Consider the following 25,222-nt stretch of genomic DNA (forward strand, 5'->3'; position numbering starts at 1 on the left):
CAGTCCGTGAATTTTATGCAGCGTGAGTCCGCTGCGTAAAACTCGCGACATGTTCTATATTTCTGCGTTTTTCGAGCATCACGCACCCATTGAAGTCAATAGGTGCGTGAAAATCGGGCGCACCCCATGGAAGCACTTCCGTGGGACGAGCGTGATTTTGGTTTACAAACATCCAAATGGAGTGTCATAATGATGGCGGCTGCGTTAAAACCGCAGCCGCGCATCCGTATGAACATGAGACGGAGCTGTCAAGTACATTTTGCGCACGCAAAACGCCACCGTATTTGTGTGCGAAAAACGCACACGCTCGTGTAAATCCGCCCTTATGCATCAGTGTGCTTTTAGATTGTCATGTGTTATTCACGCACTCACAAAGCCAGCCCATTTTTTTCTTCTGTTTTACAACAAATTGCTGTGTAAATCACGCACCAAACACGTGTGTGCTGTTTGTGGTTTTCACGCATGCATTGACTTCAATGTGAGTGTAGGTGCGTTTCACGCAGCGGACTCTCGCTGCGTGAAAAGTCACGCATGTGTCAACGGCCCCATTGAAATAAATGGGTCGCGTGTGTTGTGCGTTTTTTCAAAGCACAGCACACAGACTTGATTCACGCTAGTGTAAATGGCGCGTAAGGCCCCATTCACACCAGGGTGAATCTCGTCCGTGTGCTGATCGTCGAAACCACGCACAGCACACGCGACCCATTTATTTCAATGGGGCCGTTTTCACGCAGCGAGAGTGAATAACGCATGCCACATGCTAAGCACACTGATGCAGAACGCACACAAGCTGACCCGATTCATACGCGTTTCTCACGGGCGTCAATCTTACACGCAAGTGTGCATGAGGCATAAGACGGGGCTGGACGAACACTAACCATCACTATGACCCTGTTACCCTCCGCCACCAGGGGTACCGGGAATAGCATACCTGGGTAACATCCAGTAGCTGACCATCACTAATACTGTGGTGGCCACAGCGCTGGCTGTTATTATTAGGGCACGTTCAGACGTGGCAGAGTTTTTATGCTTCAAATGTTGTTGCAGATTTAGGGGAAAGTACGCAACGAATCTGCACCAATATTTGCAGTTTTGACAGGTAATTCAGACGTTGCAGAAAACACAGCGGACTTGCCACAGATTTCAGTTTTTGCATTTCAAATGCTGAAATACTTTGTGCCATTCCACTTCTCCGCAACAGACAGTGCATGCTGCGGCCTGAAATTTCTGCACCGCTGCCTATCGTCCGCAGCGGAGTTTTCATCAATGTCTGAACTAACTTGCCTAAAAATGTGTAGAAGGGCTGATTCAGACGAACGTGGCGTTTTTGCGCAGGCAAAACACGCAGCATTTTGCCTGCGCAAAAGCCACTTACCTGCTCCGTGAGGCAGCATCATATGCGTGGTTTTTGCGCAGCCGCCATCATTATGACACACCATTTGGATGTTTGTAAACAGAAAAGCACGTGGTGCTTTTCTGTTTACATTCATCCTTTTGACAGCTGGTGCGCGAAACAGGCAGTTCGCACGGAGGTGCTTCCGTGCGGCAATGCGTGGTTTTCACGCACCCATTGAAAAACGCCGGAATATAGAACATGTCGTGAGTTTTACGCAGCGGAACCACGCTGCGCAAAAATCAATGACAGTCTGCACTGCTGCATAGACTTGCATATGTCCGTGCCACACGTGTGAAAAACACGCGGGTTGCACGGACGTATATGGCGTTCGTGTAAATCCGCCCTTAGGTGGACAGCGCCGCTATGATTCCGGTCCACAACGGATTGCTTCATGTCTCTGCCTAGGTCTATGTCCAAGCAAAGCGTGCAGGAGCGGAATCCCCGACCATAGTGGGATTCCACTACTCCGATAAGTTACAATAGCGCTAGGTACAGGTGGGGGAGGGGTAGTGTGTCATCTATGTAATAAAATTACTCCTCCTAACAGCACAAAACGGCCCGAAAATGCGTACCATTGATTTCAATGGGAGGCGTCGGTGTCTTTTTCCCGCGAGCAGTAAAACTGCCTTGCGTGAGAAAGAAGCGACATGCTGTATCTTCGGGCGTTTACGCCTCTGACCTCCCATTGACTTCAATGAGAGGCAGAGAAAGCGTATTTCGCGTTGTTTTATGCCCGCGGCGCTCGATTGAAAAACGCAGCAAAAAAAGCCGCAAACAACGCCGCAAAAAACTGACGCAAAAAACAACGCCAAAAAGGCTATGATAAACACCACGGAAAACGCTGCGAAAAACATCGCAAATAAAGCTGCGAAAAAAGCCACAAACAAAGAAGCAAAGAACGCAACGAAAAACGACAGGGAAAACGCCACGAAAGATGCAACGAAAAACGCAGAAAAAACCCCGCAAACAACGACGCAAAAAAAAGACGTGAAAAACAACGCAAAAAAAGAAACGATAAACGTCGCGAAAAAGGCTACGATAAACGCAACGGAAAACACAGCAAAAAACATTGCAAAAAAAGACGCAAACAAACAAGCAAAAAACGCCAAGATAAACGAAGCGAAAAACGCCCCGAACAAAGCGGCAAACAAAGCCACAAACGGCGCACACTTCAAGAGGGAATTTTGAGGCAGATATTCCTCCTGCAAGACCACAGCCAAGACTAAGGATGCAGGAGCATCCGAAACGCGTAGGCTTTTGAGGACATCACCGCCCGCTTACCCTCACATTGGACTATTCTTCTGGACTATTTTAATTGAATTTAATTAAACTTGGAAACCTGCTTCCATTTTAACCACTTCATACAGCGCTGGAACAACTCCTTTCTCTTCCTCTGTACCTCAACGTGTGCCGACACGAGATTCCGGGCGCTACTGAGACACACATCCGTAGTGTCAGGTGAGCTGGAGGATTCCTCCCCCCTCTTCTTCTATTTTTGTGCTACAGTTGATTCTGCAGCAGCATCAGCGTTTGCAGGTAAGTAGCTACATCGACTTACCTGCAAAAGTATCAGTAAGTGATAAGATAATGCAGAGATCCTGCACACAGCACAATACAATCTTTTTCTTCACACTTTACTGCCAGGACCTTCCATTCATGCACACTGGACTGCCAGAACCTTCCATACATACACACTGAACTGCCAGAACCTTCAGTGCATACGCTGAGGGCGGCCGGGACCTTCCGTGCATACGCTCTGGGCGGCCGGGACCTTCCGTGCATACGCTCTGGGCGGCCGGGACCTTCCGTGCATACGCTCTGGGCGGCCGGGACCTTCCGTGCATACGCTCTGGGCGGCCGGGACCTTCCGTGCATACGCTCTGGGCGGCCGGGACCTTCCGTGCATACGCTCTGGGCGGCCGGGACCTTCCGTGCATACGCTCTGGGCGGCCGGGACCTTCCGTGCATACGCTCTGGGCGGACGGGACCTTCCGTGCATACGCTTTGGGCGGCCGGGACCGTCCGTGCATACGCTCTGGGCGGCCGGGACAATCCGTGCATACGCTCTGGGCGGCCGGGACAGTCCGTGCATACGCTCTGGGCGGCCGGGACCGTCCGTGCATACGCTCTGGGCGGCCGGGACCGTCCGTGCATACGCTCTGGGCGGCCGGGACCTTCCGTGCCTACGCTCTGGGCGGCCGGGACCTTCCGTGCCTACGCTCTGGGCGGCCGGGACCTTCCGTGCCTACGCTCTGGGCGGCCGGGACCTTCCGTGCATACGCTCTGGGCGGCCGGGACCTTCCGTGCATACGCTCTGGGCGGCCGGGACCTTCCGTGCATACGCTCTGGGCGGCCGGGACCTTCCGTGCATACGCTCTGGGCGGCCGGCGCCTTCCGTGCATACGCTCTGGGCGGCCGGGACCTTCCGTGCATACGCTCTGGGCGGCCGGGACCTTCCGTGCATACGCTCTGGGCGGCCGGGACCTTCCGTGCATACGCTCTGGGCGGCCGGGACCTTCCGTGCATAAGCTCTGGGCGGCCGGGACCTTCCGTTCAGACCTTACATGAATCGTTGTTGGTGTCTGTCTTGCTGATGTGAACAAAGTGTTAGTCACAGGGTACAGTGAAGTACAATTACTATCCAGTAAAACAATCTACAAGGAATAGGGGAATATTGTAATAAATATGATTTTTAGATGTCTCTGAAGATTCAGGATCTCTGAGGTAACTTCTAATATCTGTAAAAACTTTTATCAGGGGTGTATTAATTCATGAAGGGCATCTGTCACATTGAACACCCGTCTGATCTGTTGGCAGCAAATTACATAGTAGGAGGACCTGAGCAGATTGTGTCTCTCCATTCACTTCTATAAGAGTTACGGAAACTGCCTAACAAGGCCACCCAGAGGTGGAGCCGCATCTATCAGACATTTCTGGCATATCCCGGGGGGAAATGTCCGTGTTGGGAATACCCCTTTATTCCATGTGGTGACGGCTCTGAGAAGATGTTTCTCTCAATGATGAATAAGTGAGGTTCGGTATGTCACACATGATGTTGTCCTCTGTATGATTTCCATCTTCTCCTTTCCTCATAAAGACGTCTGCAGTACTAGATCCTCCAGTTCCTCCAGTTTTCTCATCTTCTCCTCCACAACGTTTCTTCTCCTGAATGACCCACCAAGGATGGACAAGGGCAGGAATGAGATGAGCAGAAGAATATTAGACTTCACCTTGGAGATCATCTACCTGTTGAGCGGAGAGGTAAACTTTTCTACATTATAGAACAAGTCCCACATAGGGAAGGGACAATACATAATAGGAAGTAATAGGAAGAATCCAGTGTCCTGTATAACAGCGTGAAGACCTTCCAAGTGACGTCAAGAAGCCACCAGCATAAAAGCTGAAGATCAGCCACCAATATGGTCAGTTATGTGTCATGTCACCAATGCAGCAATAGTAATGTTGTAGAGCAATGAGAATGACCAGGAACCAGGAGGATCAGGATGACCTCTATATAGAAACATAGAAGATGACGGCAGGAGGAGAGCACATGGTCCATCTAGTCCCCCCAATATTATTTCCTTTTTAGTTTTGGCCTCGTTCTATTTTCTCAATGTCTTTTTGTAGGTGAGGTCTCCAGTATTACAGATGTGGGGTCACTAGAGGTCTATACAGCGGGGTCACAATCTCCCTCTTTCTACTGAGGGGGGAATACTGTGTTCACTTCTCCAAGTGTCTCTCTCCATACACAGGAGTACACAATAGTGAAGAAGACATCGGGTGACTGTACGACTCCCATCATCCATGAGTCAGGAGGATGGAGCAGTAGTCAGAGCCCCATCAGAGAGCCTCCCCCGCACTCCCGGATACATGAGAAGAAGATCTTAGAACTGATCTACAAGATGACTGAGCTGCTGACTGGAGAGGTGACACTGCTGGGAATGCTGGAGAATTCTACAGTAACAGCACTGGAGGTGTCTGGGTGATGACTGTATCATTGTGTGTGTCAGGTTCCTATAAGGTGTCAGGATGTCGCGGTCTATTTCTCCATGGAGGAGTGGGAGTATCTAGAAGGACACAAGGATCTGTATGAGGAGGTCATGATGTAGAACTACCGGCCGGACACATCAAGGTGAGAAGATATAGATATCATAATTTATTTGTTTTTTGTAAGTGTTCATTCCGTCATGTGCAGTATATACAGATATGTGATTCCTGATTTCCGATCACACGTTCCTTGATTTGCTGCAGTGCTGCACTTGGGAATCTTCACACGCGGCAGGTTTGTAGTAGGTTTGGAGCCACTAAACCACCAGCGTACCGATATAAGGCCGGGGTCTAGTGTTCAATACCTGCGTACCTCATAAACAGACGTTTAGGGAATAGTTAGTAAAGTAAATTACAACTTACCGAAAGGAGTTCGGGAGCGACATCATGCACATATGAAGCAGAGGACCGTTCACTGCGCATGCACCGTAAAGTGGGGTGTAGTGTCCTCGGCTTCATATGTGCATGCACCCGATGCTGCTGGATTTCTTCCGGTAAGTTGTAATTTACTTTACCGACCAATCCCTAATTGTCCTTTTTTGAGGTAGGCAAGTTTAGAACGCTAAACTCCTAATTCATGACGGCATACTGGTGGTTTAGTGGCTTTAAACCTACTAACAGGTTCCTTTTAAAGGCTATATACACCTATTTGAACTGAAATTTTTCGATCATTAGTTTTCTTCCTCAATGCAAAATTAAGCAACTTTCTAAATAGTCTTCATTACAATTTCCAACCATTTGGCTGCTGTACACTGCGTTCCAAATTATTATGCAAATGTTGTTATTTTTCGCTGATTTTCCTAAATAGTCGATTCAAATGCCAGTCAGTATAATCTTCCACCCATCAACCGTTGGAGTATAATGCAAATTTTATTGAACAAATCTCCTAATAATAACTGATTTTTTTTTTTAGAAGTAAAAAACTCAAAATGCACTGTTTCAAATTATTATGCACAACAGAGATCAAAACATTTTAAAGGTTGTAAAGAGAACTAAAATGGTCATTTGTTGAATTTGCAGCATCAGGAGCTCATATTTACAGAAATAAAAAGCTCTTTCAATAAAAAAAACATAACAGGCCAAGTTACATGTTAACATAGAACCCCTTCTTTGATATCACCTTCACAATTCTTGCATCCATTGAATTTGTGAGTATTTGGACAGTTTCTGCTTGAATATCTTTGCAGGATGTCAGAATAACCTCCCAGAGCTTCTGTTTTGATGTGAACTGCCTCCCACCTTCATAGATATTTTGCTTGAGGATGCTCCAAAGTTTCTCAATAGGGTTGAGGTCAGGGGAACATGGGGGCCACACCATGAGTTTCTCTCCTTTTTATGCCCATAGCAGCCAATGACACAGAGGTATTCTTTGCAGCATGAGATGGTGCATTGTCATGCATGAAGATAATTTTGCTACGGAAGGCACGGTTCTTCTTTTTGTACCACGGAAGAAAGTGGTCAGTCATAAACTCTACGTACTTTGCAGAGGTTATTTTCACACCGTCAGGGACCCTAAAGGGGACTACCAGCTCTCTCCCCATGATTTCAGCCCAAAACATGACTCCGCCACCTCCTTGCTGACGTCGCAGCCTTGTTGGGACAAGGTGGCCATTCACCAACCATCCACTACTCCATCCATCTGGACCATCCAGGTTTGCACGGCACTTATCTGTAAACAACACGGTTTGAAAATTAGTCTTCATGTATTTCTGAGCCCACTGCAACCGTTTCTGCTTGTGAGCATTGTTTAGCGGTGGCCAAATAATAGCTTTATGCACACTTGCAAACCTCTGGAAGATCCTACACCTTGAGGTTCGCGGGACTCCAGAGACATCAGCGGCTTCAAATACCTGTTTGCTACTTTGCAATGGCATTTTAGCAGCTGCTCTCCTAATCCTATTAATTTGTCTGGCAGAAACCTTCCTCATTATGCCTTTATCTGAACGAACCTGTCTGTGCTCTGAATCAGCCACAAATCTTTTCACAATACGATGATCACGCTTAAATTTTCTTGAAATATCCAATGTTTTCATACCTTGTCCAAGGTATTGCACTATTTCACGCTTTTCGGCAGCAGAGAGATCCTTTTTCTTTCCCATATTGCTTGAAACCTGTGGCCTGCTTAATAATGTGGAATGTCCTTCTTAAGTAGTTTTCCTTTGATTGGGCACACCTGGCAAACTAATTATCACAGGTGTCTGAGATTGATTACAATGATCCAAAGAGCCCTAAGACACAATACCATCCATGAGTTTAATTGAAATACTAATAATTAAATGTTTATGACACTTCAATCCAATGTGCATAATAATTTGGAACACAGTGTAGACTTTGCGGAACCCCTGTAGACAGTTGGTCTCCTGCAAATTCTAACTCCAATCCGTCAGTGCACTGCTCCTGGTGGCTGACTCAACTTCTCTTCCCCTTCCCTTCTCTCAGTGTTAGAGAGATAGCAGCGGAGGGTTGTACAGACAAGATCACACAAGCTGCCAGTATCATAGTGAAGATCGCCTATGTGATCTCACTATCAAGATGCTTTCACTATACTCAGACCGGCTATGTACCAACACCCCCCTCCCCCCACGCGGCTATCGCGAACACTAAAAAAAGAAAGGAGGAGGCAGAGCGGTGGAGTCAGCCGCCAACAGCAGTGGAGTGTGGATTTGAGTTAGAATTTGCAGGAGACCAGCTGTCTACAGGAGTTACACAAACTCTACAGCAGCCAAGTGGTAGGACCTTTTTAATGAAGACCATTTAGAAAGTTGCTTAATTTAAAATTTAGGAACCAAATGAACAATAAAAAGAATTCGGTTCAAAGGTGTACATTGCCTTTAAGTAGTACAACATTAAATGACATCAGCTCATGATTAAAAGCCAGTAAATCATATGATCTTACGTAAATGTTATTTTATTTTCAATGCCTGAAACTAAAGATAACAAGAAGTTGTGGCCCCGTTATCCACAGTGCGTTTGAGCCAAACACAGATGTTATCCAATATAGCTCCGTCCAAAATGAAATGTGTTTAGAAAGCAAAATATTCTGATCCAAAAATCCAATAATTCAGTTAATTTTAATTATTCAAAATTCAGTCAACATGGACCAAGTGGTCATTCCATATTAAAGTCTCCTACTTTTCCCTCTTATGATTCTATCACTATTAATAAAAGAAGGTTTAGTAAACAACAAAGAGAAATTCTTCTCATCTACTAACATTATTGTGTAATCTGCAGTATACATTGCCACCGTATTTTGATATGTGATACACATCTGTTACTGGCCCATAAGATTATTTTAAAATTTTTGTATATCCGAAATCCAATGGCCATACCTTGAACCGTTACCTGAGGTATCTCACTGAACCATCTTTTTGGCCTTCGATATAGAATAGCATAGCAAACTACAGTATTTCATCCCGTGGAGTCCAGTAAAAAACATATACCCTAAACATATACGTTTTTTATAATGGGGGCCTATAGGTGGCAGATGGCACTATATGGTATCCACCACAGGACTCCGTTAAAGGGATAAGGTGAGAATCTCCAGTGATGTAACTGAACAGTTATCACCGAAGCTTCCCTGGGGGAACTCAATCCTTGCAATACTGTGTTCCTGCCTCGGAGGATCGGAAGACGGATAGGCTTAACCAGATCTTGCGCTATGAATAACCTTCTCTAGGACAGAGACAATAGAGCCTGCAGTGTGCACGGTGGATGTGACCCCCTTCTCCTTGCCACATCAGCACAGCAGTATATATTGTGCCCCCGGCTCATGCTTAGCCATGTCCACCTAGCTATGCTCAAGCCTCAGACAAGAACACTCCCCACTTCCAGCCCGCACCTCATAGCTGGGCACAATCCATACTCCCCGAACAAGGCGGCTGAAAGAGGGGAACAAACTACAGTACATGCGGCATGACAGGCATTGTTTCTATGAACTATACATAGTATATGGGGGAACAAGGAGGAGTATGGAAGAGGTGAAGGCAAGGTGGGGTGATCACAGTTTACCTCTGTTACACTGACTGCATCTTCTGCATGGGAGTAGTAAGCGACGTGGCTCATTGTATGTCTATACAGTGGGATACGTTGCAGCCTTCCGTGGAAGGTATACTTTGGGAGCCCTCCTGAAGTGTAACTCCGATGGAAGGCTCAAAACTTGGTTTGCACAGAGTCTAAGATCTACATCCATCAGCCATAACATTAAAACCACCTTCCTAATATTGTGTATGTCCCTTTCATGCCACCAGAACAGCTCTGATTCATCGAGGCATGGAACTCCACAAGACCTCTGAAAGTTCCTGTTGTATCTGTCCCTAAGACGTTCGCAGCAGAGCCTTTTCAGTCCTGTAAGTTGTGAGGTGGGTTCTCTATGGATCGGACTTGTTTTTCCAGCGCGTCCTACAGATGATCGATCGAATTAAGATTTGTGGAATTTTGAGTTGAAATCAACGCTTTGAGCACTGAACACTTCGAAGTCCTTGAACTCTTTGTCATGTTCCTCAAACCATGTGACAATACTGCTGCCATGAAGGTGTTTAATTGATATATGACCATTTTTAGGTAGGTGGTATGTTTCAAAATAACCTCTACATGAATGCCAGGACCCAAGTTGTTCCAGCAGAACATTGTCCAATGCATCTTACTGTCTCAGCCTCCAGCCACTCTGCCGCCAGCATTAAGTTTCTCAGCAATTTGTTCTACAGTAGTACTTCCCATAATGCATCCTGGTGTCATCTCTTCCCGAGGAAAGCGACGTTCATTTGATGTAAAAGTTAACTTGATTAATCAGATCATGCAACTTTCTTCCATTGCTTTTTGGTCCAGTTCTGATGCCCATTGTAGTAGCTTTTGCTAGAAGACTGGTGTCAGCATGGGTACACTGACTAGTCCACAGTGATGCAGTCCTAAATGCAGTGATCTGAAATGCACTGCGTGTTCGGACACCTTTCTATCATAGCCAGCACTATGTTTTTGAACAGTTTGTTCTGCAGTAGTTCTCCTGTGGGATCAAACTAGACGGCCTGGCCTTTGCCCCCCACGCACATCAATGGCCCTGTCACCAGTTGTCCTTCCTCGGACCACTTTTGATACGTACTAACTACCTCCTACTTGGAACACCCCACAAGTCCTTCCATTTTGGAGATACTTTGACCCAGTCGTCTAGCCATCACAATTTGGCCCTTGTCAAAGTTGCTCAGATTCTTATGCTTGCCCATGTTTCCAACACATCAACTTTAAAAACTGTTAATTTGCTGCCAAATCTCTCCTCCCCTATCAGGCGCCGTTGTCACGAGATCATCAATGTTCTTCACTTCACCTGTCAGTGGTTTTAATGTTATGGCTGATTATTGTATATATATTGAGGAGGACAGTGTGGCTTGTCTTCGTTTTAAATAAAAAAAAATAAAAAATTCGGATTTGTCCTAATAGGTTCATGAATCTTGCTATAGAGGAGGATGGGGGTGTTCCCTCTCTTTATAGAGCTTCTATTTCCTGTCCAGGAGGGAGGCAGCCTCTCTCATGGTGCTGTCATGGTCTCACTGAAAACCAATTAACTAAATGTAATCATATATTTTTATTTCCCCATAACCGCACCAGGTAAAAGGAAACTCGTTGTGTTAAAACCGTAGAGCTTCCTCCAACACCTCAGTGGTTTCCCATCCCTTGTGGAGAGAAAACTTGGAGTAGTTGTTTTTCTTACTACAGGTACATTTTGTGACTAAGAAAAGATGAGGGTCTTCACTGTGGGTTCCCTCTTTTGAAATGTAGAATTCCCTAATAAGCAGAGGTATCATTGTTCCATGGCACGCCTGGGCACTTTTTTTTGGTTGGCAGGGAGCTCTTAATAAATGTCCCCTGCGCCCATCAACTTTCAACTGTATCCGCAAATCTCAGGACGTGCCCTTTAGACTTTGATTAAATAAGTATAGAATGTAAGGTGCAGAGAGAAGTGTGTGATATATAGACAGATATACAATAGTCATGTATTCAGTCACTGTGTGTTTCCTACAGATGGATCCAGTAGGAGAAATCCACCAGAGAGATGTCCCAGTCCTCTGTATTCCCAGGACTGTCAAGAGGAAAATCACAATGTTCCATAGAATCATCAGGTAGATGGCGCTAAATTCTTCTCAAAATATGACTATACAGCTGGGGGGGGGGCAGGCAGGGCATGTGCCCCGAGCACAAATAGGAAAGAAGGTAGGGGGCGCCAGGGTGGGCGGCACGGTCATAGTTGCCAACAATCCCGAATTTGCCGGGACAGTCCCAAATTTACAGAGACGTGTCCCGGCAACTACTATATTCAATTGTATCTGCGTCCTTAGGATCACCGCATCTGTAAAAGTCTGACGTATTACAATATAACATTATATAAATCGCATGGTGAACACTGTAAAAAAAATGAACCCGCCAGAATTGCTATTTTTTGGTCACCTTCGCGCTAAAAAATTGGTATGTGCCAATAAAAACTACAGCTCGCCCCACAAAAATAAGCGTTTACTCTGCTCAATCAACAAAATAAAAAATAAAATAAAAATAACCCGCAGGATAAAGTTAACATGTAATTTATACAGAACAGTGAATGCCATATTAAAAAAAACAAAAACAAAAATGTTGTTTTTTATATCAGTTTGCTTAAAAAAATGGAATAAAAAGTTGCATGTACTCAGTGGTGGATTAAGTAGACCAGGGGTCTCAAGCACGGGGCCCGCGGTCTGCATGCGGCCCCTGGGGCTGTCATCTGCGACCCGCAGGACACAGAGCCACTAGCACAGTCTCTGCTCCGGCACTCTGGAATTCCCTGACATCGCTGTCCACATATGGAGAGCGATGTCTGAGGCTTCCCCAGAGCTGGTGTCCGGTGCAGAGCGCTGGTATAGGCTCTGCTCTGGGACTCTGTGGAATTCCCTGACATCGCTGTCCATATATGGACAGTGTGTCAGGGTCTTCCCCAAAGCGGAGTCCCAGGCAGAGAGCTAGTATCGGCTCTGCTCCGGTACTCTGTGGAATTCACTGACATCGGTGTCCATGTATGGACACACGATGTCTGGGGCTTCCTCAGACCCGGAGTCCCGGGCAAGTATAGGCTCTGCTCTGGGACGCTGGGGAAGCCTCTGACAGCTGTCCATACATCGACAGTGATGTCAGAGGCTTCCCCAGAGCAGGAGTCCCAGTGATGTGAGGAGCACACCTGGAGTCCCAGGAAAAGCCTACTTGCGCTCTGCCTGGGACTCAAGCTCTGGGGTTGCCCCTGACATCCATGTCCATATATGGATAGTGATGTCAGGAGCAGAGCTGGAATCCCAGGCAGAGTTCTAGAAACAGCTTTGCTCCGGGACTCCAGCTCTGGGCAAGCCCCTGACATCACTGTCCATATATGGACACTGATGTTAATGGCTTCCCCAGAGGTCTAGCGCAGAGCCTATACTAGTGCCCTGCTCTGGGACTCCGGCTCTGGGGTCGCCCCTGATATCACATTCCGGTCCAAGAGGATCCCCTGATGTTACTGTGTATGGACAGTGACGTCAGGGGCTTCAACAGTAGAGGAAATCCCCAGCCAAAGCGTCGGCAACGCTCTGGCTGGAGATTCCACTCCTAGAGGGAGCCCCAAAGGAGCTATCTACTTGGGGGGGGGTGTCAGCATCTGCGGAGGGCACTTTGTCAGCATCTGCGGAGGGCACTTTGTCAGCATCTGCGGAGGGCACTGTGGCAGCATCTGCGGAGGACGCTGTGGCATTATCTACGGAGGACGCTGGGGCATTATCTACAGAGGACGCTGTGGCATTATCTACAGAGGACGCTGTGGCATTATCTACAGAGGGCGCTGTGGCATTATCTACAGAGGCCGCTGTGGCAGCATCCACAGAGGGCACTGTTGCTGCATCCACAGAGGGCACTGTGGCACAATCTAAAAAGGGGCTGCCCAATTGTGTGTCTGCCAAACACTGCCAACTGAGCCGCCGGACTGCATTTAGCGACACTTAAACGGGAAAACTGGATTGTTGAAATAAGCACGTGGACATATATCTCAAATTTTGAACCTAGCAGTATTATTATAGTAATGTAGTAGTAGTATTATTATTATAGTAATGTAGTATTATAGTAGATCAAATAACTAATTGATTAACAATAATTTTGTATTGTATAAAATTTTAAAGTAATGCGGCCCGTCAACTTCCCATTTTTTCTATATGTGGCCCACTTACCCGGCCGAGTTTGAGACCCCTGAAGTAGACCATAGACCCTGGGCTGTTACCCAAACTTGGGCCCCCCTTCTCCACCGCCACACCGTATCTATTGTTAATACCACCTTTTTATGCGAGCATTAACAAATGGGTGTTACCATTCCCTTGTCACAGGGCTATGTCCCTACATACTGACAGTCTCCAACTATTGCTGACCGTATCACACTGTGCAGGGACACATCCACGTGACAAGGGGAATGGTAACATGCATTTGTCTATGAGTCCTGGACCACACAATGTCTTTATGTGAAATACAAGGATTTCATATAATAAACATGTTAGGAGAGGTGACCGATTCTCCATAAATCTAGTGACTCACAGGTGATGACTTCTCAGATTCTAGTAGTTTTTTTTTCCTCTTTTCTTCACATCTGGACAGTGATGTCTAGGGCTTCCCCAGAGCTGGAGTCCCAGTGATATCAGGAGCACAGCTGGAGTCCCAGGAAAAGCCTACTAGTTCTCTGCCTGGGACTCCAGCTCTGGGGTTGCCCCTGACATCCATGTCCATATATGGATAGTGATGTCAGGAGCTGAGCTGGAATCCCAGGCAGAGTGCTAGAAACAGCTATGCTCCCGGACTCCAGCTCTGGGCAAGCCCCTGACATCACTGTCCATATATGGACACTGATGTTAATGGCTTCCCCAGAGGTCTAGCGCAGAGCCTATACTAGTGCCCTGCTCTGCGACTCCGGCTCTGGGGTTGCCCCTGATATCACATTCCGGTCTAGGAGGATCCCCTGATGTCACAGTGTATGGACAGGGACGTCAGGGGCTCCAACAGTAGAGGAATCCCCAGCCAAATCGTCGCAACGCTCTGGCTGGGGATTCCACTCCTAGAGGGAGCCCCAATGGAGCTATCTACTTGGGGGGTGTGTGGCATCATCTGCGGAGGGCACTGTGGCAGCATCTGCGGAGGGCACTGTGGCACAATCTACAGAGGGCACTGTGGCATTATCTAGGGGTGTGTGTCATCTACAGAGGGCACTGTGTCATTATCCACAGAGGGCACTGTGTCATTATCCACAGAGGGCACTGTGTCATTATCCACAGAGGGCACTGTGGCACTATCTAAAAAGGGGCTGCCCAATCTTGACATGTGTGACTGCCAACTGAGCCGCTGGACTGCATTTAGCGACACTTAAACGGGAAAACTGGATTGTTGAAATTAGCACGTGGAGAAATATCTAAAATTTTAAACCTAGCGGTATTATTATAGTAATGTAGTATTCTAGTAGATCAAATAACTTATTGATTAACAATAATTTTGTATTGTATCAAATTTGAAAGTAATGCGGCCTGTCAACTTCCCTATTTATCTATATGTGGCCCACTTACCCGGCCGAGTTTGAGACCCCTGAAGTAGACCATAGGCCCTGGGCTGTTACCCAAACTTGGGCCCCCCTTCTCCACCGCCACACTGCCGAATCGTATCTATTGTTAATACCACCTTTTTATGCGAGCATTAACAAATGCGTGTTACGATTCCCTTGTCACAGGGCTATGTCCCTACATACTGACAGTCTCCAACTATTGCTGATCGTATCACACTGTGCAGGGACACCTTTACGTGACAAGGGGAATGGTAACATGCATTTGTCTATGAGTCCTGGACCACACAAAGTCTTTATGTGAAATACAAGGATTTCATATAATAAACATGTTAGGAGAGGTGACCGATTCTCCAGAAATCTAGTGACTCACAGGTGAAGACTTCTCAGATTCTAGTAGTTTTTTTTTCCTCTTTTCTTCTCCATCCGATCCATTCTTCATGATGACTTCTCCCGACCACAACCCATTTCTGGAGTTTGCCACTCCTCACTTTTCCAACATTTCCACACCTATAAACGAAGTTAAAATTATGCCCGTGAATAAAATAGTACAAAAAATTGTGAAGTAAAGCACCGCATACGCACAGCCCCTGTAGATCGCGTCACGCACAGCCCCCTGTAGATAGCGCCACACACAACCCCTGTAGATAGCGCCACCCCCCCCCCCCCTGGTATATAGTGCCACACACCCCCTTGTATATAGTGCCACACAGCGCTCCCTCTTGTATATAGTGCCACACAGCGCTCCCTCTTGTATATAGTGCCACACAACACTCCCTCTTGTATATAGTGCCACACAGCGCTCCCCTCTTGTATATAGTGTCACACAGCGCTTCCCCCCCATTGTATATACTGCCACACATCCCTACTCCCTGTATATAGTGCTACAGCACTCCCCCCCCCAAAAAAAATATGACACTTACCTTGGCCCGTTCCAGCGACGGACGGAGGGATACACATCCTCCGGGCGGGATGCATGCGCAGACCAGTGTGATGCAGTGACGTCTTCAAGACGGCCCGGGCAGGGATTCTTCCCAGCGCCTTATAGGCTGCAGCCCTAACGTGGCCTGCAGCCTATAGTATTCATTTGTATCTAACGTTGCCTGCAGTCTATAGTATTCATTTGTATCTGTGTCCTGAGGACGCAGATACAAGTGAATGTGGCTGTCGCTAGCACCGGGGCCCCCTCCAGTGCTAGCGACGCTACCAGACATGAGTGGGCCCGTGCGGTTATGTGCAGTTTCGGGTGAACAGCCCTAATGAGGATCCACCTGTAATCTATCACATCTAAGATTATAATTTAGCGCAGGACACGTGTCACTGATCCCGTCAGTCCAGCTGACCTGATGGATACAATGCAGCTGTATCTCAAAAAGTTAAAATAATTTTCAATAAAATGTAATCACAAAGTTGCACCAAACACCTTTTTATAAAAAAAGAAATGTTTTCAAAGATGTACATAGCCCCCCCCATACAGCTCTCCGCAGTCATTCAGACAATCTGACCTCCCCTTGCAATATAATAACTGCTGAGGGCTCTGTGGGGGGGAGAATTATACTACAACCATCTGACTGCAGACAGGGGGCTCTAGGAATAATCCCCCCCTCCCCCATAGAGTCCTCAGTAGTTCTTATACTGCAAGGGGGTGGTGGTGGGGGGGGGGGGGGTTGAGCGTCTGACTGCAGAGGGCTCTATCGGGGGAAATTATTATCTCCTCATACAGCCAGCTGTATTCAGTTAGTTGGTTAGACCTCCCCCTTACTGCATAATCCCCCACATAGTGTCGACCAATGACTTTAATGTTAGTTGGGGCTGGAGGATAAACCGGCATCCAGTTCCACTAACCTCACAGCCGGTGACCGCCCTGCTCTTCTCTTCCAGCTTTGTGACTGGATCGCTCTCCTGTTCCTCTCTGGCGGTGCGCCCGTAGTGTCTGAGAGGCGTGTCCTAAACATTATTAGACGTGCTTAACGTCTGCTAGCTAGCAATATCCCGGCCAAGCCCGCCCTGAATTCCCTGATCCTTCTCCCCATCTACACAGCGGCAGTTAGCAGCACGAGTGTGCTGCAAAGTTTTATAAGACTATGTGCGGTTTGGGTGGCCAGCCTCGGGGCCCTGGCGGCCGCCCTAACCGGCCATATGATAATCCGCCACTGCGTGTACCCCAGAATGGTATTAATAAAAAGCCCTCAAACCACTACGTCTATGAAATAATAAAAAAGTTACGGCTCCCATTAGTTGATGATGAAAAAATATGCAGATGAACAGATCTGAGGGTAATTTTCCTTCTGTTTCAGGAGGTGATTATCAGGGCTCTAATATTTGGGAACCAGGAAGAGAAGGGTCCAAACATATCTGCTGGAAGTGAGGGCGCCTGTATTATACCAGGACAACACCTTCCCAGCAAAATTCCCCAAACTGCAAAGGTGCAGAGTGTGGACCGAAAGGGGATAAGAAAGGACACCGTTTATCAGTGCGACACTGGCCTGTGCATAAAGGATTGCTCCACAGTGTAACACACATCTATGGATAATTATATTATTTACCCCATTATTATACCACTTTATTATACCCTGATGTACTCTGCACAGCTTACATATACCCTGATGTACTCCTCACAGTTTACATATACCCTGATGTACTCCTCACAGTTTACATATACCCTGATGTACTCTGCACAGCTTACATATAACCTGATGTAGTCCGCACAGCTAACTTATACCCTGGTGTACTCCTCACAGCTCACATATACCCTGATGTACTTCTCACTGTAACGACCATGGCTGCGGACCGTTGGGATTACTCACTCCTCGATGGCCACAGCCATGGTCTGGTGAGCGCTGGCCCGTATCTCCTTCCCAGCAGACGCCAGCGCACATTACCGCTCCGCTCTGCTGTGTTCGGTAGTGTGCGCATGCACGCTCATCCCCTGCCTTAAAGGGCCAGTGCGTGCCTACGTAAATCGTTAATTAGCCCATGATCACCCTGGACTATATGAAGGGCCCCGCCCCTTTACTCATTGCTTGAGCGTTGTTGTGTTTACCCGTGGTAGTCTTACAAATGGTCCCTTAGTGTTATGATGTTCCTGTTTCCCGTGCCCTGCTACCTGTGCCCTGTATCCCGTGCTATTTGTTCCTGTGACTTAAACCTGTTGGAGTCGTGTTGTGCCATCGGTTCCACCAAGTCAGGTGTCTGCTGTCAAGGTCCCATCTATGCCTAGCCGTTGCTACTGTCTGAACCACTACAGGTACCCTTGTGCTTGGACTATTTATATACTGACTTGGTACCCTGTTGGCCAGCTCCTATCACGCTACGGCAGTAGGGCCTAGTGGGTCCACATACCCACAGTTCGTGACACTCACAGATTACATATACCCTGATGTGCTCCGCACAGCTTACATATACACTGATGTACTGCTCACAGATTACATGTACCCTGAAGTACTCCTCACATCTTACATATACCCTGATGTACTCCTCACAGCTTACATATACCCTGATGTACTCCACACTGCTTACATATACCCCGATGTACTCCACACTGCTTACATATACCCTGATGTACTCCTCACATATTACATATACTTTGATGCACTCCTCACATATTACATATACCCTGATGTACTCCTCACAGTTCACATATATCCTGATGTACTCCTCACATTTTACGTATACCCTGATGTACTCCTCATAGATTACATATACCCTGATGTACTCCTCACAGATTACATATACCCTGATGTACTCCTCACAGATTACATATACCCTGATGTACTCCTCACAGATTACATATACCCTGATGTACTCCTCACATATTACATATACCCTGGTGTACTCCGCACAGCTTACATATATCCTGATGTACCCGCACATATTACATATACCCTGATGTACTCCTCACATATTACATATACCCTGATGTACTCCTCACATATTACATATACCCTGATGTACTCCTCACATATTACATATACCCTGGTGTACTCCGCACAGATTACATATATCCTGATGTACTCCTCACAGATTACATATACCCTGATGTACTCCTCACAGTTTACATATTTCCTGATGTACTCCTCACAGATTACATATATCCTGATGTACTCCTCACATATTACATATACCCTGATGTACACCGCACAGATTACATATACCCTGATGTACTCCTCACATATTACATATACCCTGATGTACTCCTCACATATTACATATACCCTGATGTACTCCTCACAGATTACATATACCCTGATGTACTCCTCACATATTACATATATCCTGATGTACTCCTCACATATTACATATATCCTGATGTACTCCTCACATATTACATATACCCTGATGTACTCCTCACATCTTACATATATCCTGATGTACTCCTCACATATTACATATACCCTGATGTACTCCGCACATATTACATATATCCTGATGTACTCCTCACATATTACATATACCCTGATGTACTCCTCACATATTACATATACCCTGATGTACTCCTCAGAAATTACATATACCCTGATGTACTCACAGATTACATATACCCTGATGTACTCCTCACACATTACATATACCCTGATGTACTCCTCACATATTACATATACCCTGATGTCTTCACAGTTTACATATACACTGATGTACTCCGCAGCTTATATATATCTTTATGTACTCCTCACAGATTACATATACCCTGATGTACTCCGCACATATTACATATATCCTGATGTACTCCTCACATATTACATATACCCTGATGTACTCCTCACATATTACATATACCCTGATGTACTCCTCAGAAATTACATATACCCTGATGTACTCACAGATTACATATACCCTGATGTACTCCTCACACATTACATATACCCTGATGTACTCCTCACATATTACATATACCCTGATGTCTTCACAGTTTACATATACACTGATGTACTCCGCAGCTTATATATATCTTTATGTACTCCTCACAGATTACATATACCCTGATGTACTCCTCACAGTTTGCATATACCCTGATGTACTCCTCACACCTTCCATATACCCTGATGTACTCCTCACAGATTACATATACCCTGATGTACTCCTAACAGCTTCCATATACCCTGATGTATTCCGCACAGCTTCCATTTAGCTTATATATGCCCTGATGTACTCCGCACAGCTTACATATACCCTGATGTACACTGCACAGATTACATATACCCTGATGTACACTGCACAGATTACATATACCCTGATGTACTCCTCACAGATTACATGTACCCTGATGTACTCTGCACAGATTACATATACCCTGATGTACTCTGCACAGATTACATATACCTTGATGTACTCTGCACAGATTACATATACCCTGATGTACTCTGCACAGATTACATATACCCTGATGCACTCTGCACAGATTACATATGCCCCCACGTTATAAAATGAATCACCAGTAATACCCCAAACTGAACTACTACCAAGCAAAATCTTGGCGCCAAAAGACACTGCCTCAACAGTGATCCCTACACTGTGCCCAAACAGCAGTTTACTACCACATATATGGTATTGCTATAACCGGGAGAACCCTTTTAACAATTTTTGCGTGTGTGTCTCCAGTGGCACAAGCTGGGTACAACATATTGGACTCTGAAAGGGCGTATTTGTGGAAAAATTGCAATTTTAACTTTGTACCATCCGCAGTGCATTCATTTCTGGAAAACACCTTGATAAATGCCTTAAGGGATCTAGTTTCCAAAATGGTGTCACTTTTGGGGTGTTTACACTGTTTTGGTCCCACAGGTGTTTTGCAAATGCAACATGGTGCCCAGAAACCAATCCATCAAGATCTGTGCTCCTTCCCTTCTGAGCAGTTTTTGATAACATATGGGGTATTTCCGTACTCTGGAGAATTTTCTTTACAAATGTTGGGGGGGCTTTTTTTTCCTTTATTTGTTAAGAAAATTAACAATTTCGAGATAAAACTATATATTATTGGGAAGAAAAGTGCTTGCTTGATTGAGCGATGTGATACGTGACGTTTTTGTTTTTTTCAACCGTACTAACTATGTAATAGCTTTTGACCGGAATTGACCGCGGCATCTAAGGGGTTAAACAAATGGAATCAAAGTGATCTTTTATTCCGCTCGTTGCAGTAAGGTGTCATCTCTATTACAGAGCAGACACCGCTGAGTATGGAGCGTGCTCAGCCCGTGAGAACGCTCCATACTTCCCTTTAACGCTTTTTACGTACATGTAGGTGACAATGCGTTAAGGTAGGGGTTTATGTGTAATTTTTACTTTTATTTTTGTTTGTTTTTTAACTTTTATTTTTATAACCTTTCCAATCATTAAAGATATTTGGGGAACTTTTTATTATTTTATTTCTTTTAGACTATACGTTTCCTCTGTAATTGGCGCTTTACAGCAGGGGAGATCAGCCCTGTTATAGTGACTATTGTTACTGATAGTGCTGTGCTGGGTCTAGTTAGAAACAGCCTCAGCCTCTTACTACCAGCATCTCAGCAATCATGTGACCAGTCATATGACCACCGGGATCAATAGAGGCATCAGCGTTTATAGAGCGTTGTGTATGTGAGTACGGAGAAGACAAGTGGTAAAAAACACTTTTGTCTTCTTTCCAGGGTCCCCGGCAGTCTCTCACAGCCGGGCACCAGACATTTAGCTGCTCAATCACTCAGGCAGAAAGCTTAAACCTGCACCATATATACACCGTGGGCAGTCCTCAACCGGTTGAACATCATTTTAGTGGTCAATCGAAATGAAAAAAACTCATACATTTTTGTGATTGCCTTTGTACTTTGTCATTTATTTGGTTCTTCCATTACAAGTCTTATAATAATAACAGCTGAGAAGAAAGATCCTCATTATAATTCTATATTTAAAGAGGCTCTGTCACCAGATTTTGCAACCCCTATCTCCTATTGCAGCACATCGGCGCTGCAATGTAGATAAGAGTAACGTTTTGTTTTTTTTAAAAACGAGCATTTTTGGCCAAGTTATGACCATTTTTATATTTATGTAAATGAGGCTTTCTAAAGTACAACTGGGCGTGTTTAAAGTTAAAGTACAACTGGACGTGTATTGTGTGTGTACATCTGGGCGTTTTTACTTCTTTTACTAGCTGGGCGTTGTGAATAGAAGTATGTTAGAAGAATTTTCCATACTTATCAATAATGATTCAAGTTTTCATCCCAATAAGAGTTTTATTCTCATCGATGAGGAGACAAGTCGAAATCAGCAGTTGTCTGCCGTCCTTACATAAGCATAGGTTTATATACACATATACCAACTGAAAACCGTTTGTGGCTATCCTGTCATATGAAATGTCTTACCCCTCAAAATGAGATTAGGTCAGTTGGACTTCCTCTGGAGATTGCAATCTTTATTAAGAAATCCAACCGACTTACACACTTAAGAATATAACATATTTAACCTTTTGTTAGCTAAAGCATTTTCTGAGAACCCTGTATGCACATTTAATATCTATTACATGAAGTAACAATAAATTTAAAATAAGACTTTTCTAACATTCCCTCCTCTTATAAATTTATGTAGACATGTTCTGTAAGATTATCCAGGACAGGTTCTCTTCTTTTGAATCTCTTGGCACATTGTCTTTGTCACTGAGGTCTCAATTAATCTTTGGATCAATCCTCTTATGCAGAGTGTCGCATCGACAAACAGTCAATATACTGGCAACAACGGCAATGGTCATGAGTACAGATGTTACCAGGCCAGTCCATTTTCCAAACTACCCCTCACTCCATGAGATGAAGATGTCATTTATTCTGGAGTTTTCCTGCAAGCTCTTCGGACAGTGAATTGAGTCCTTCCATTGCCTTGGTAATACTGTCATCAGAAGCTGTATTATTGGGAATAAAAGTACAACAGAAGATACAAACATTTTGCAGACACCCCCTTTCTCTGCTAGTAACATATCCAGGGTTATTCTATTTTGCCATGTCATTAAAGATATAGGTCCCAACTGATCTGCAATGCCCTTTATTGCATCTCTGGTAAAATTAACAAATCTTTGTTGATTGTAATAAATATAATTAATCCAGTCGACATTCTTATTCATCGTAGACCACCAGAAAAGTACAGACTCGCAGCCTGATGCAATCTGATTTTGGGCCTTAAACTCATTTGGCCCCCTTCGGGGTACTCCTATTTTCTATGTATATTCTATGGTCAAAGGAACCTCCATGGATAGACTGCTTATAGCGATTCAGATAGTCTCCAGGGCGTTTTCTCCTTCTCTGAAACTCAGGTGCTAAAAACAAGTGGAATGGCATCAGAATCTGAACCAGAGTACAGCTTCCCTGCCATTTGGCCTTCCTTTCTCCACATAGCCACCAGAGATCAGTCCTTGCCCTTGTCTGGTTGGTAAACCAATTAGAGGAGTAATTACCATTATCGGTCACAAAATTGTTCAGTGAGGTTCCCTACTTTCTTACCTTGCCCATTCCTCAGAAAGCAGGTGTAGTTGCCTGGGTAAGCCACTACTAAGGGAGGGATTTCATCTCTCCCCACAGGTGGGTACAATAAAGAGAATGTCTTACATCACCTGGATTATATGATGCATTATATAAAGATAACACGCATTGCAGACATTGTGGGTTCTCCTTATCTGATAGCATTAAAGATATAGTAGCCAGATGAGGCCTGACTTTTGCACAAGCGATACAGTTCTATTATTTTGGATTGCAGTGTATCTCATCCAGACTAACCATTCATGTTTATCACTATAACCTGTTTCTAATGTCAATTTATCTTCATAAGTGAAGTTGGCCAGATAAACTTTAGAGGGTAGGTCTATCTTTGGAACTAAAAAAACTTTCAGTTGCAAGAAATGCCCTATAGGCCAGTACCTGAAACATCAATTCCTATATCATATAGTCCCTTATCCTTTTTATTAGGGTATTTACATAGATAGTACAAATGTATTTATCTGAATATGCTAGTTTGTGGGATGTGTTTCTATCCTTGCCTTGATCTACAACACAGAGCGGAAATCTATTTCATACATTGCAGTCTCACCTTCAGTGAAATTAAAATATTTAACTCTCCAAGCTAAGTCTTTAAGAAATCATACTCTGACCCTGTTTCCCAGGGATCCCATACCTTTGGTTGACACACCTTGGACCCCCATAAGATACCTAGAATAACATATAACATTTTGCCCTGTCTTCTCCCAGGCTCTGGATGTTTTCTTCGCTGAAGTTTGAGACCAGTCACTTCTAACAAATGACCACCCTTTGTAATCAGTCTTTTATAGCCTAGGAGGATAGTAGCAATTCCCTAACTACGTTACAGTGTTATAATTGTATCCAAGAGGTACGTTCAGCTATCTGTACGGCCGTAGGTGTGGTAAGCAGAACCTGATATGATCTTTTTAAATGAAAATAATATCCAATTTCCTGACTTCACAGGTTCAGGTTCAGGTATAGGTACACCTGGAATACAAGTAGAGATAGAAACTTCCTTGTTGGTTAGAATTTTTGCCATATATTCAGCAAGTGTAAAATCAAACTCTTCATCCATCCTAGAGAATGGATGTAACTGTGGTATTACAAATAGTCTACCCATTTGGTGAATACATCAATAATCACTAAACAATATTTCTTCCCTTTGGGTTTCGCATAAGAACTAATGTCAAAAATAACTATTTTAATAACATGCGAAATCAGCATTAATATACTTGTCTTAAAGAAACAATATCTTTCTTATTCACTACATAAGAACAAGATGGGGTCTCCAGACAAGATGACTGCTGCACAAAATAAATTAATCTAAACATTATTTTAATCACTTTCATTTTTCCCACCTTTTGTTTATTTTAGGACATTTTGTACCCAAGCCAGGTACTTAAAATAGGGCTTATCCCCCTTACGGACTTTATTTTCTTAGCTTGCTCTGCGTTCATACTTGTCCTGCATAATGCCAAAAAAGGTCTATACAGTGGCAACAGGCTAGGCCAACTACTTGGCAAATGCCAAGGGAGCAGTGTCCAATCTGTCGGCCACTTTCTCTATATTATGAGCATTCTTTACGCTAAACCTACTAATATTTTCAATAATCCAAACTTCTCCTCCACAGTACATATTGGTCATAATTGTCGCACTGTCACTTACTGTCCTAATGGGACTTTTACCCCTGCAGATATAACAGGTTATGGGCAGCATCTTCCTCAAACCTAAAGA

The 25,222-nt window shown here is 44.8% G+C and overlaps 1 protein-coding gene across 1 annotated transcript in view; it reads left to right on the top strand.

Moving 5' to 3' along the window:
• Positions 1-4,520: 4,520 nt before the first annotated feature.
• Positions 4,521-25,222, top strand: part of LOC142675830 (oocyte zinc finger protein XlCOF29-like) — a 31,778-nt gene continuing 11,076 nt past the window's right edge. The window contains exons 1-3 of the mRNA XM_075847231.1: positions 4,521-4,657; positions 5,149-5,528; positions 11,456-11,553. Of these exons, the coding sequence (XP_075703346.1) occupies positions 4,580-4,657; positions 5,149-5,382 (312 nt within the window). The 5' untranslated portion in view covers positions 4,521-4,579 and the 3' untranslated portion in view covers positions 5,383-5,528; positions 11,456-11,553. The remainder of the gene's footprint in view (positions 4,658-5,148; positions 5,529-11,455; positions 11,554-25,222) is intronic.

The sequence above is a fragment of the Rhinoderma darwinii genome, chromosome 1 (genome assembly GCF_050947455.1).
Source record: "Rhinoderma darwinii isolate aRhiDar2 chromosome 1, aRhiDar2.hap1, whole genome shotgun sequence".
NCBI classification, from domain to species: Eukaryota; Metazoa; Chordata; class Amphibia; order Anura; family Rhinodermatidae; genus Rhinoderma; species Rhinoderma darwinii.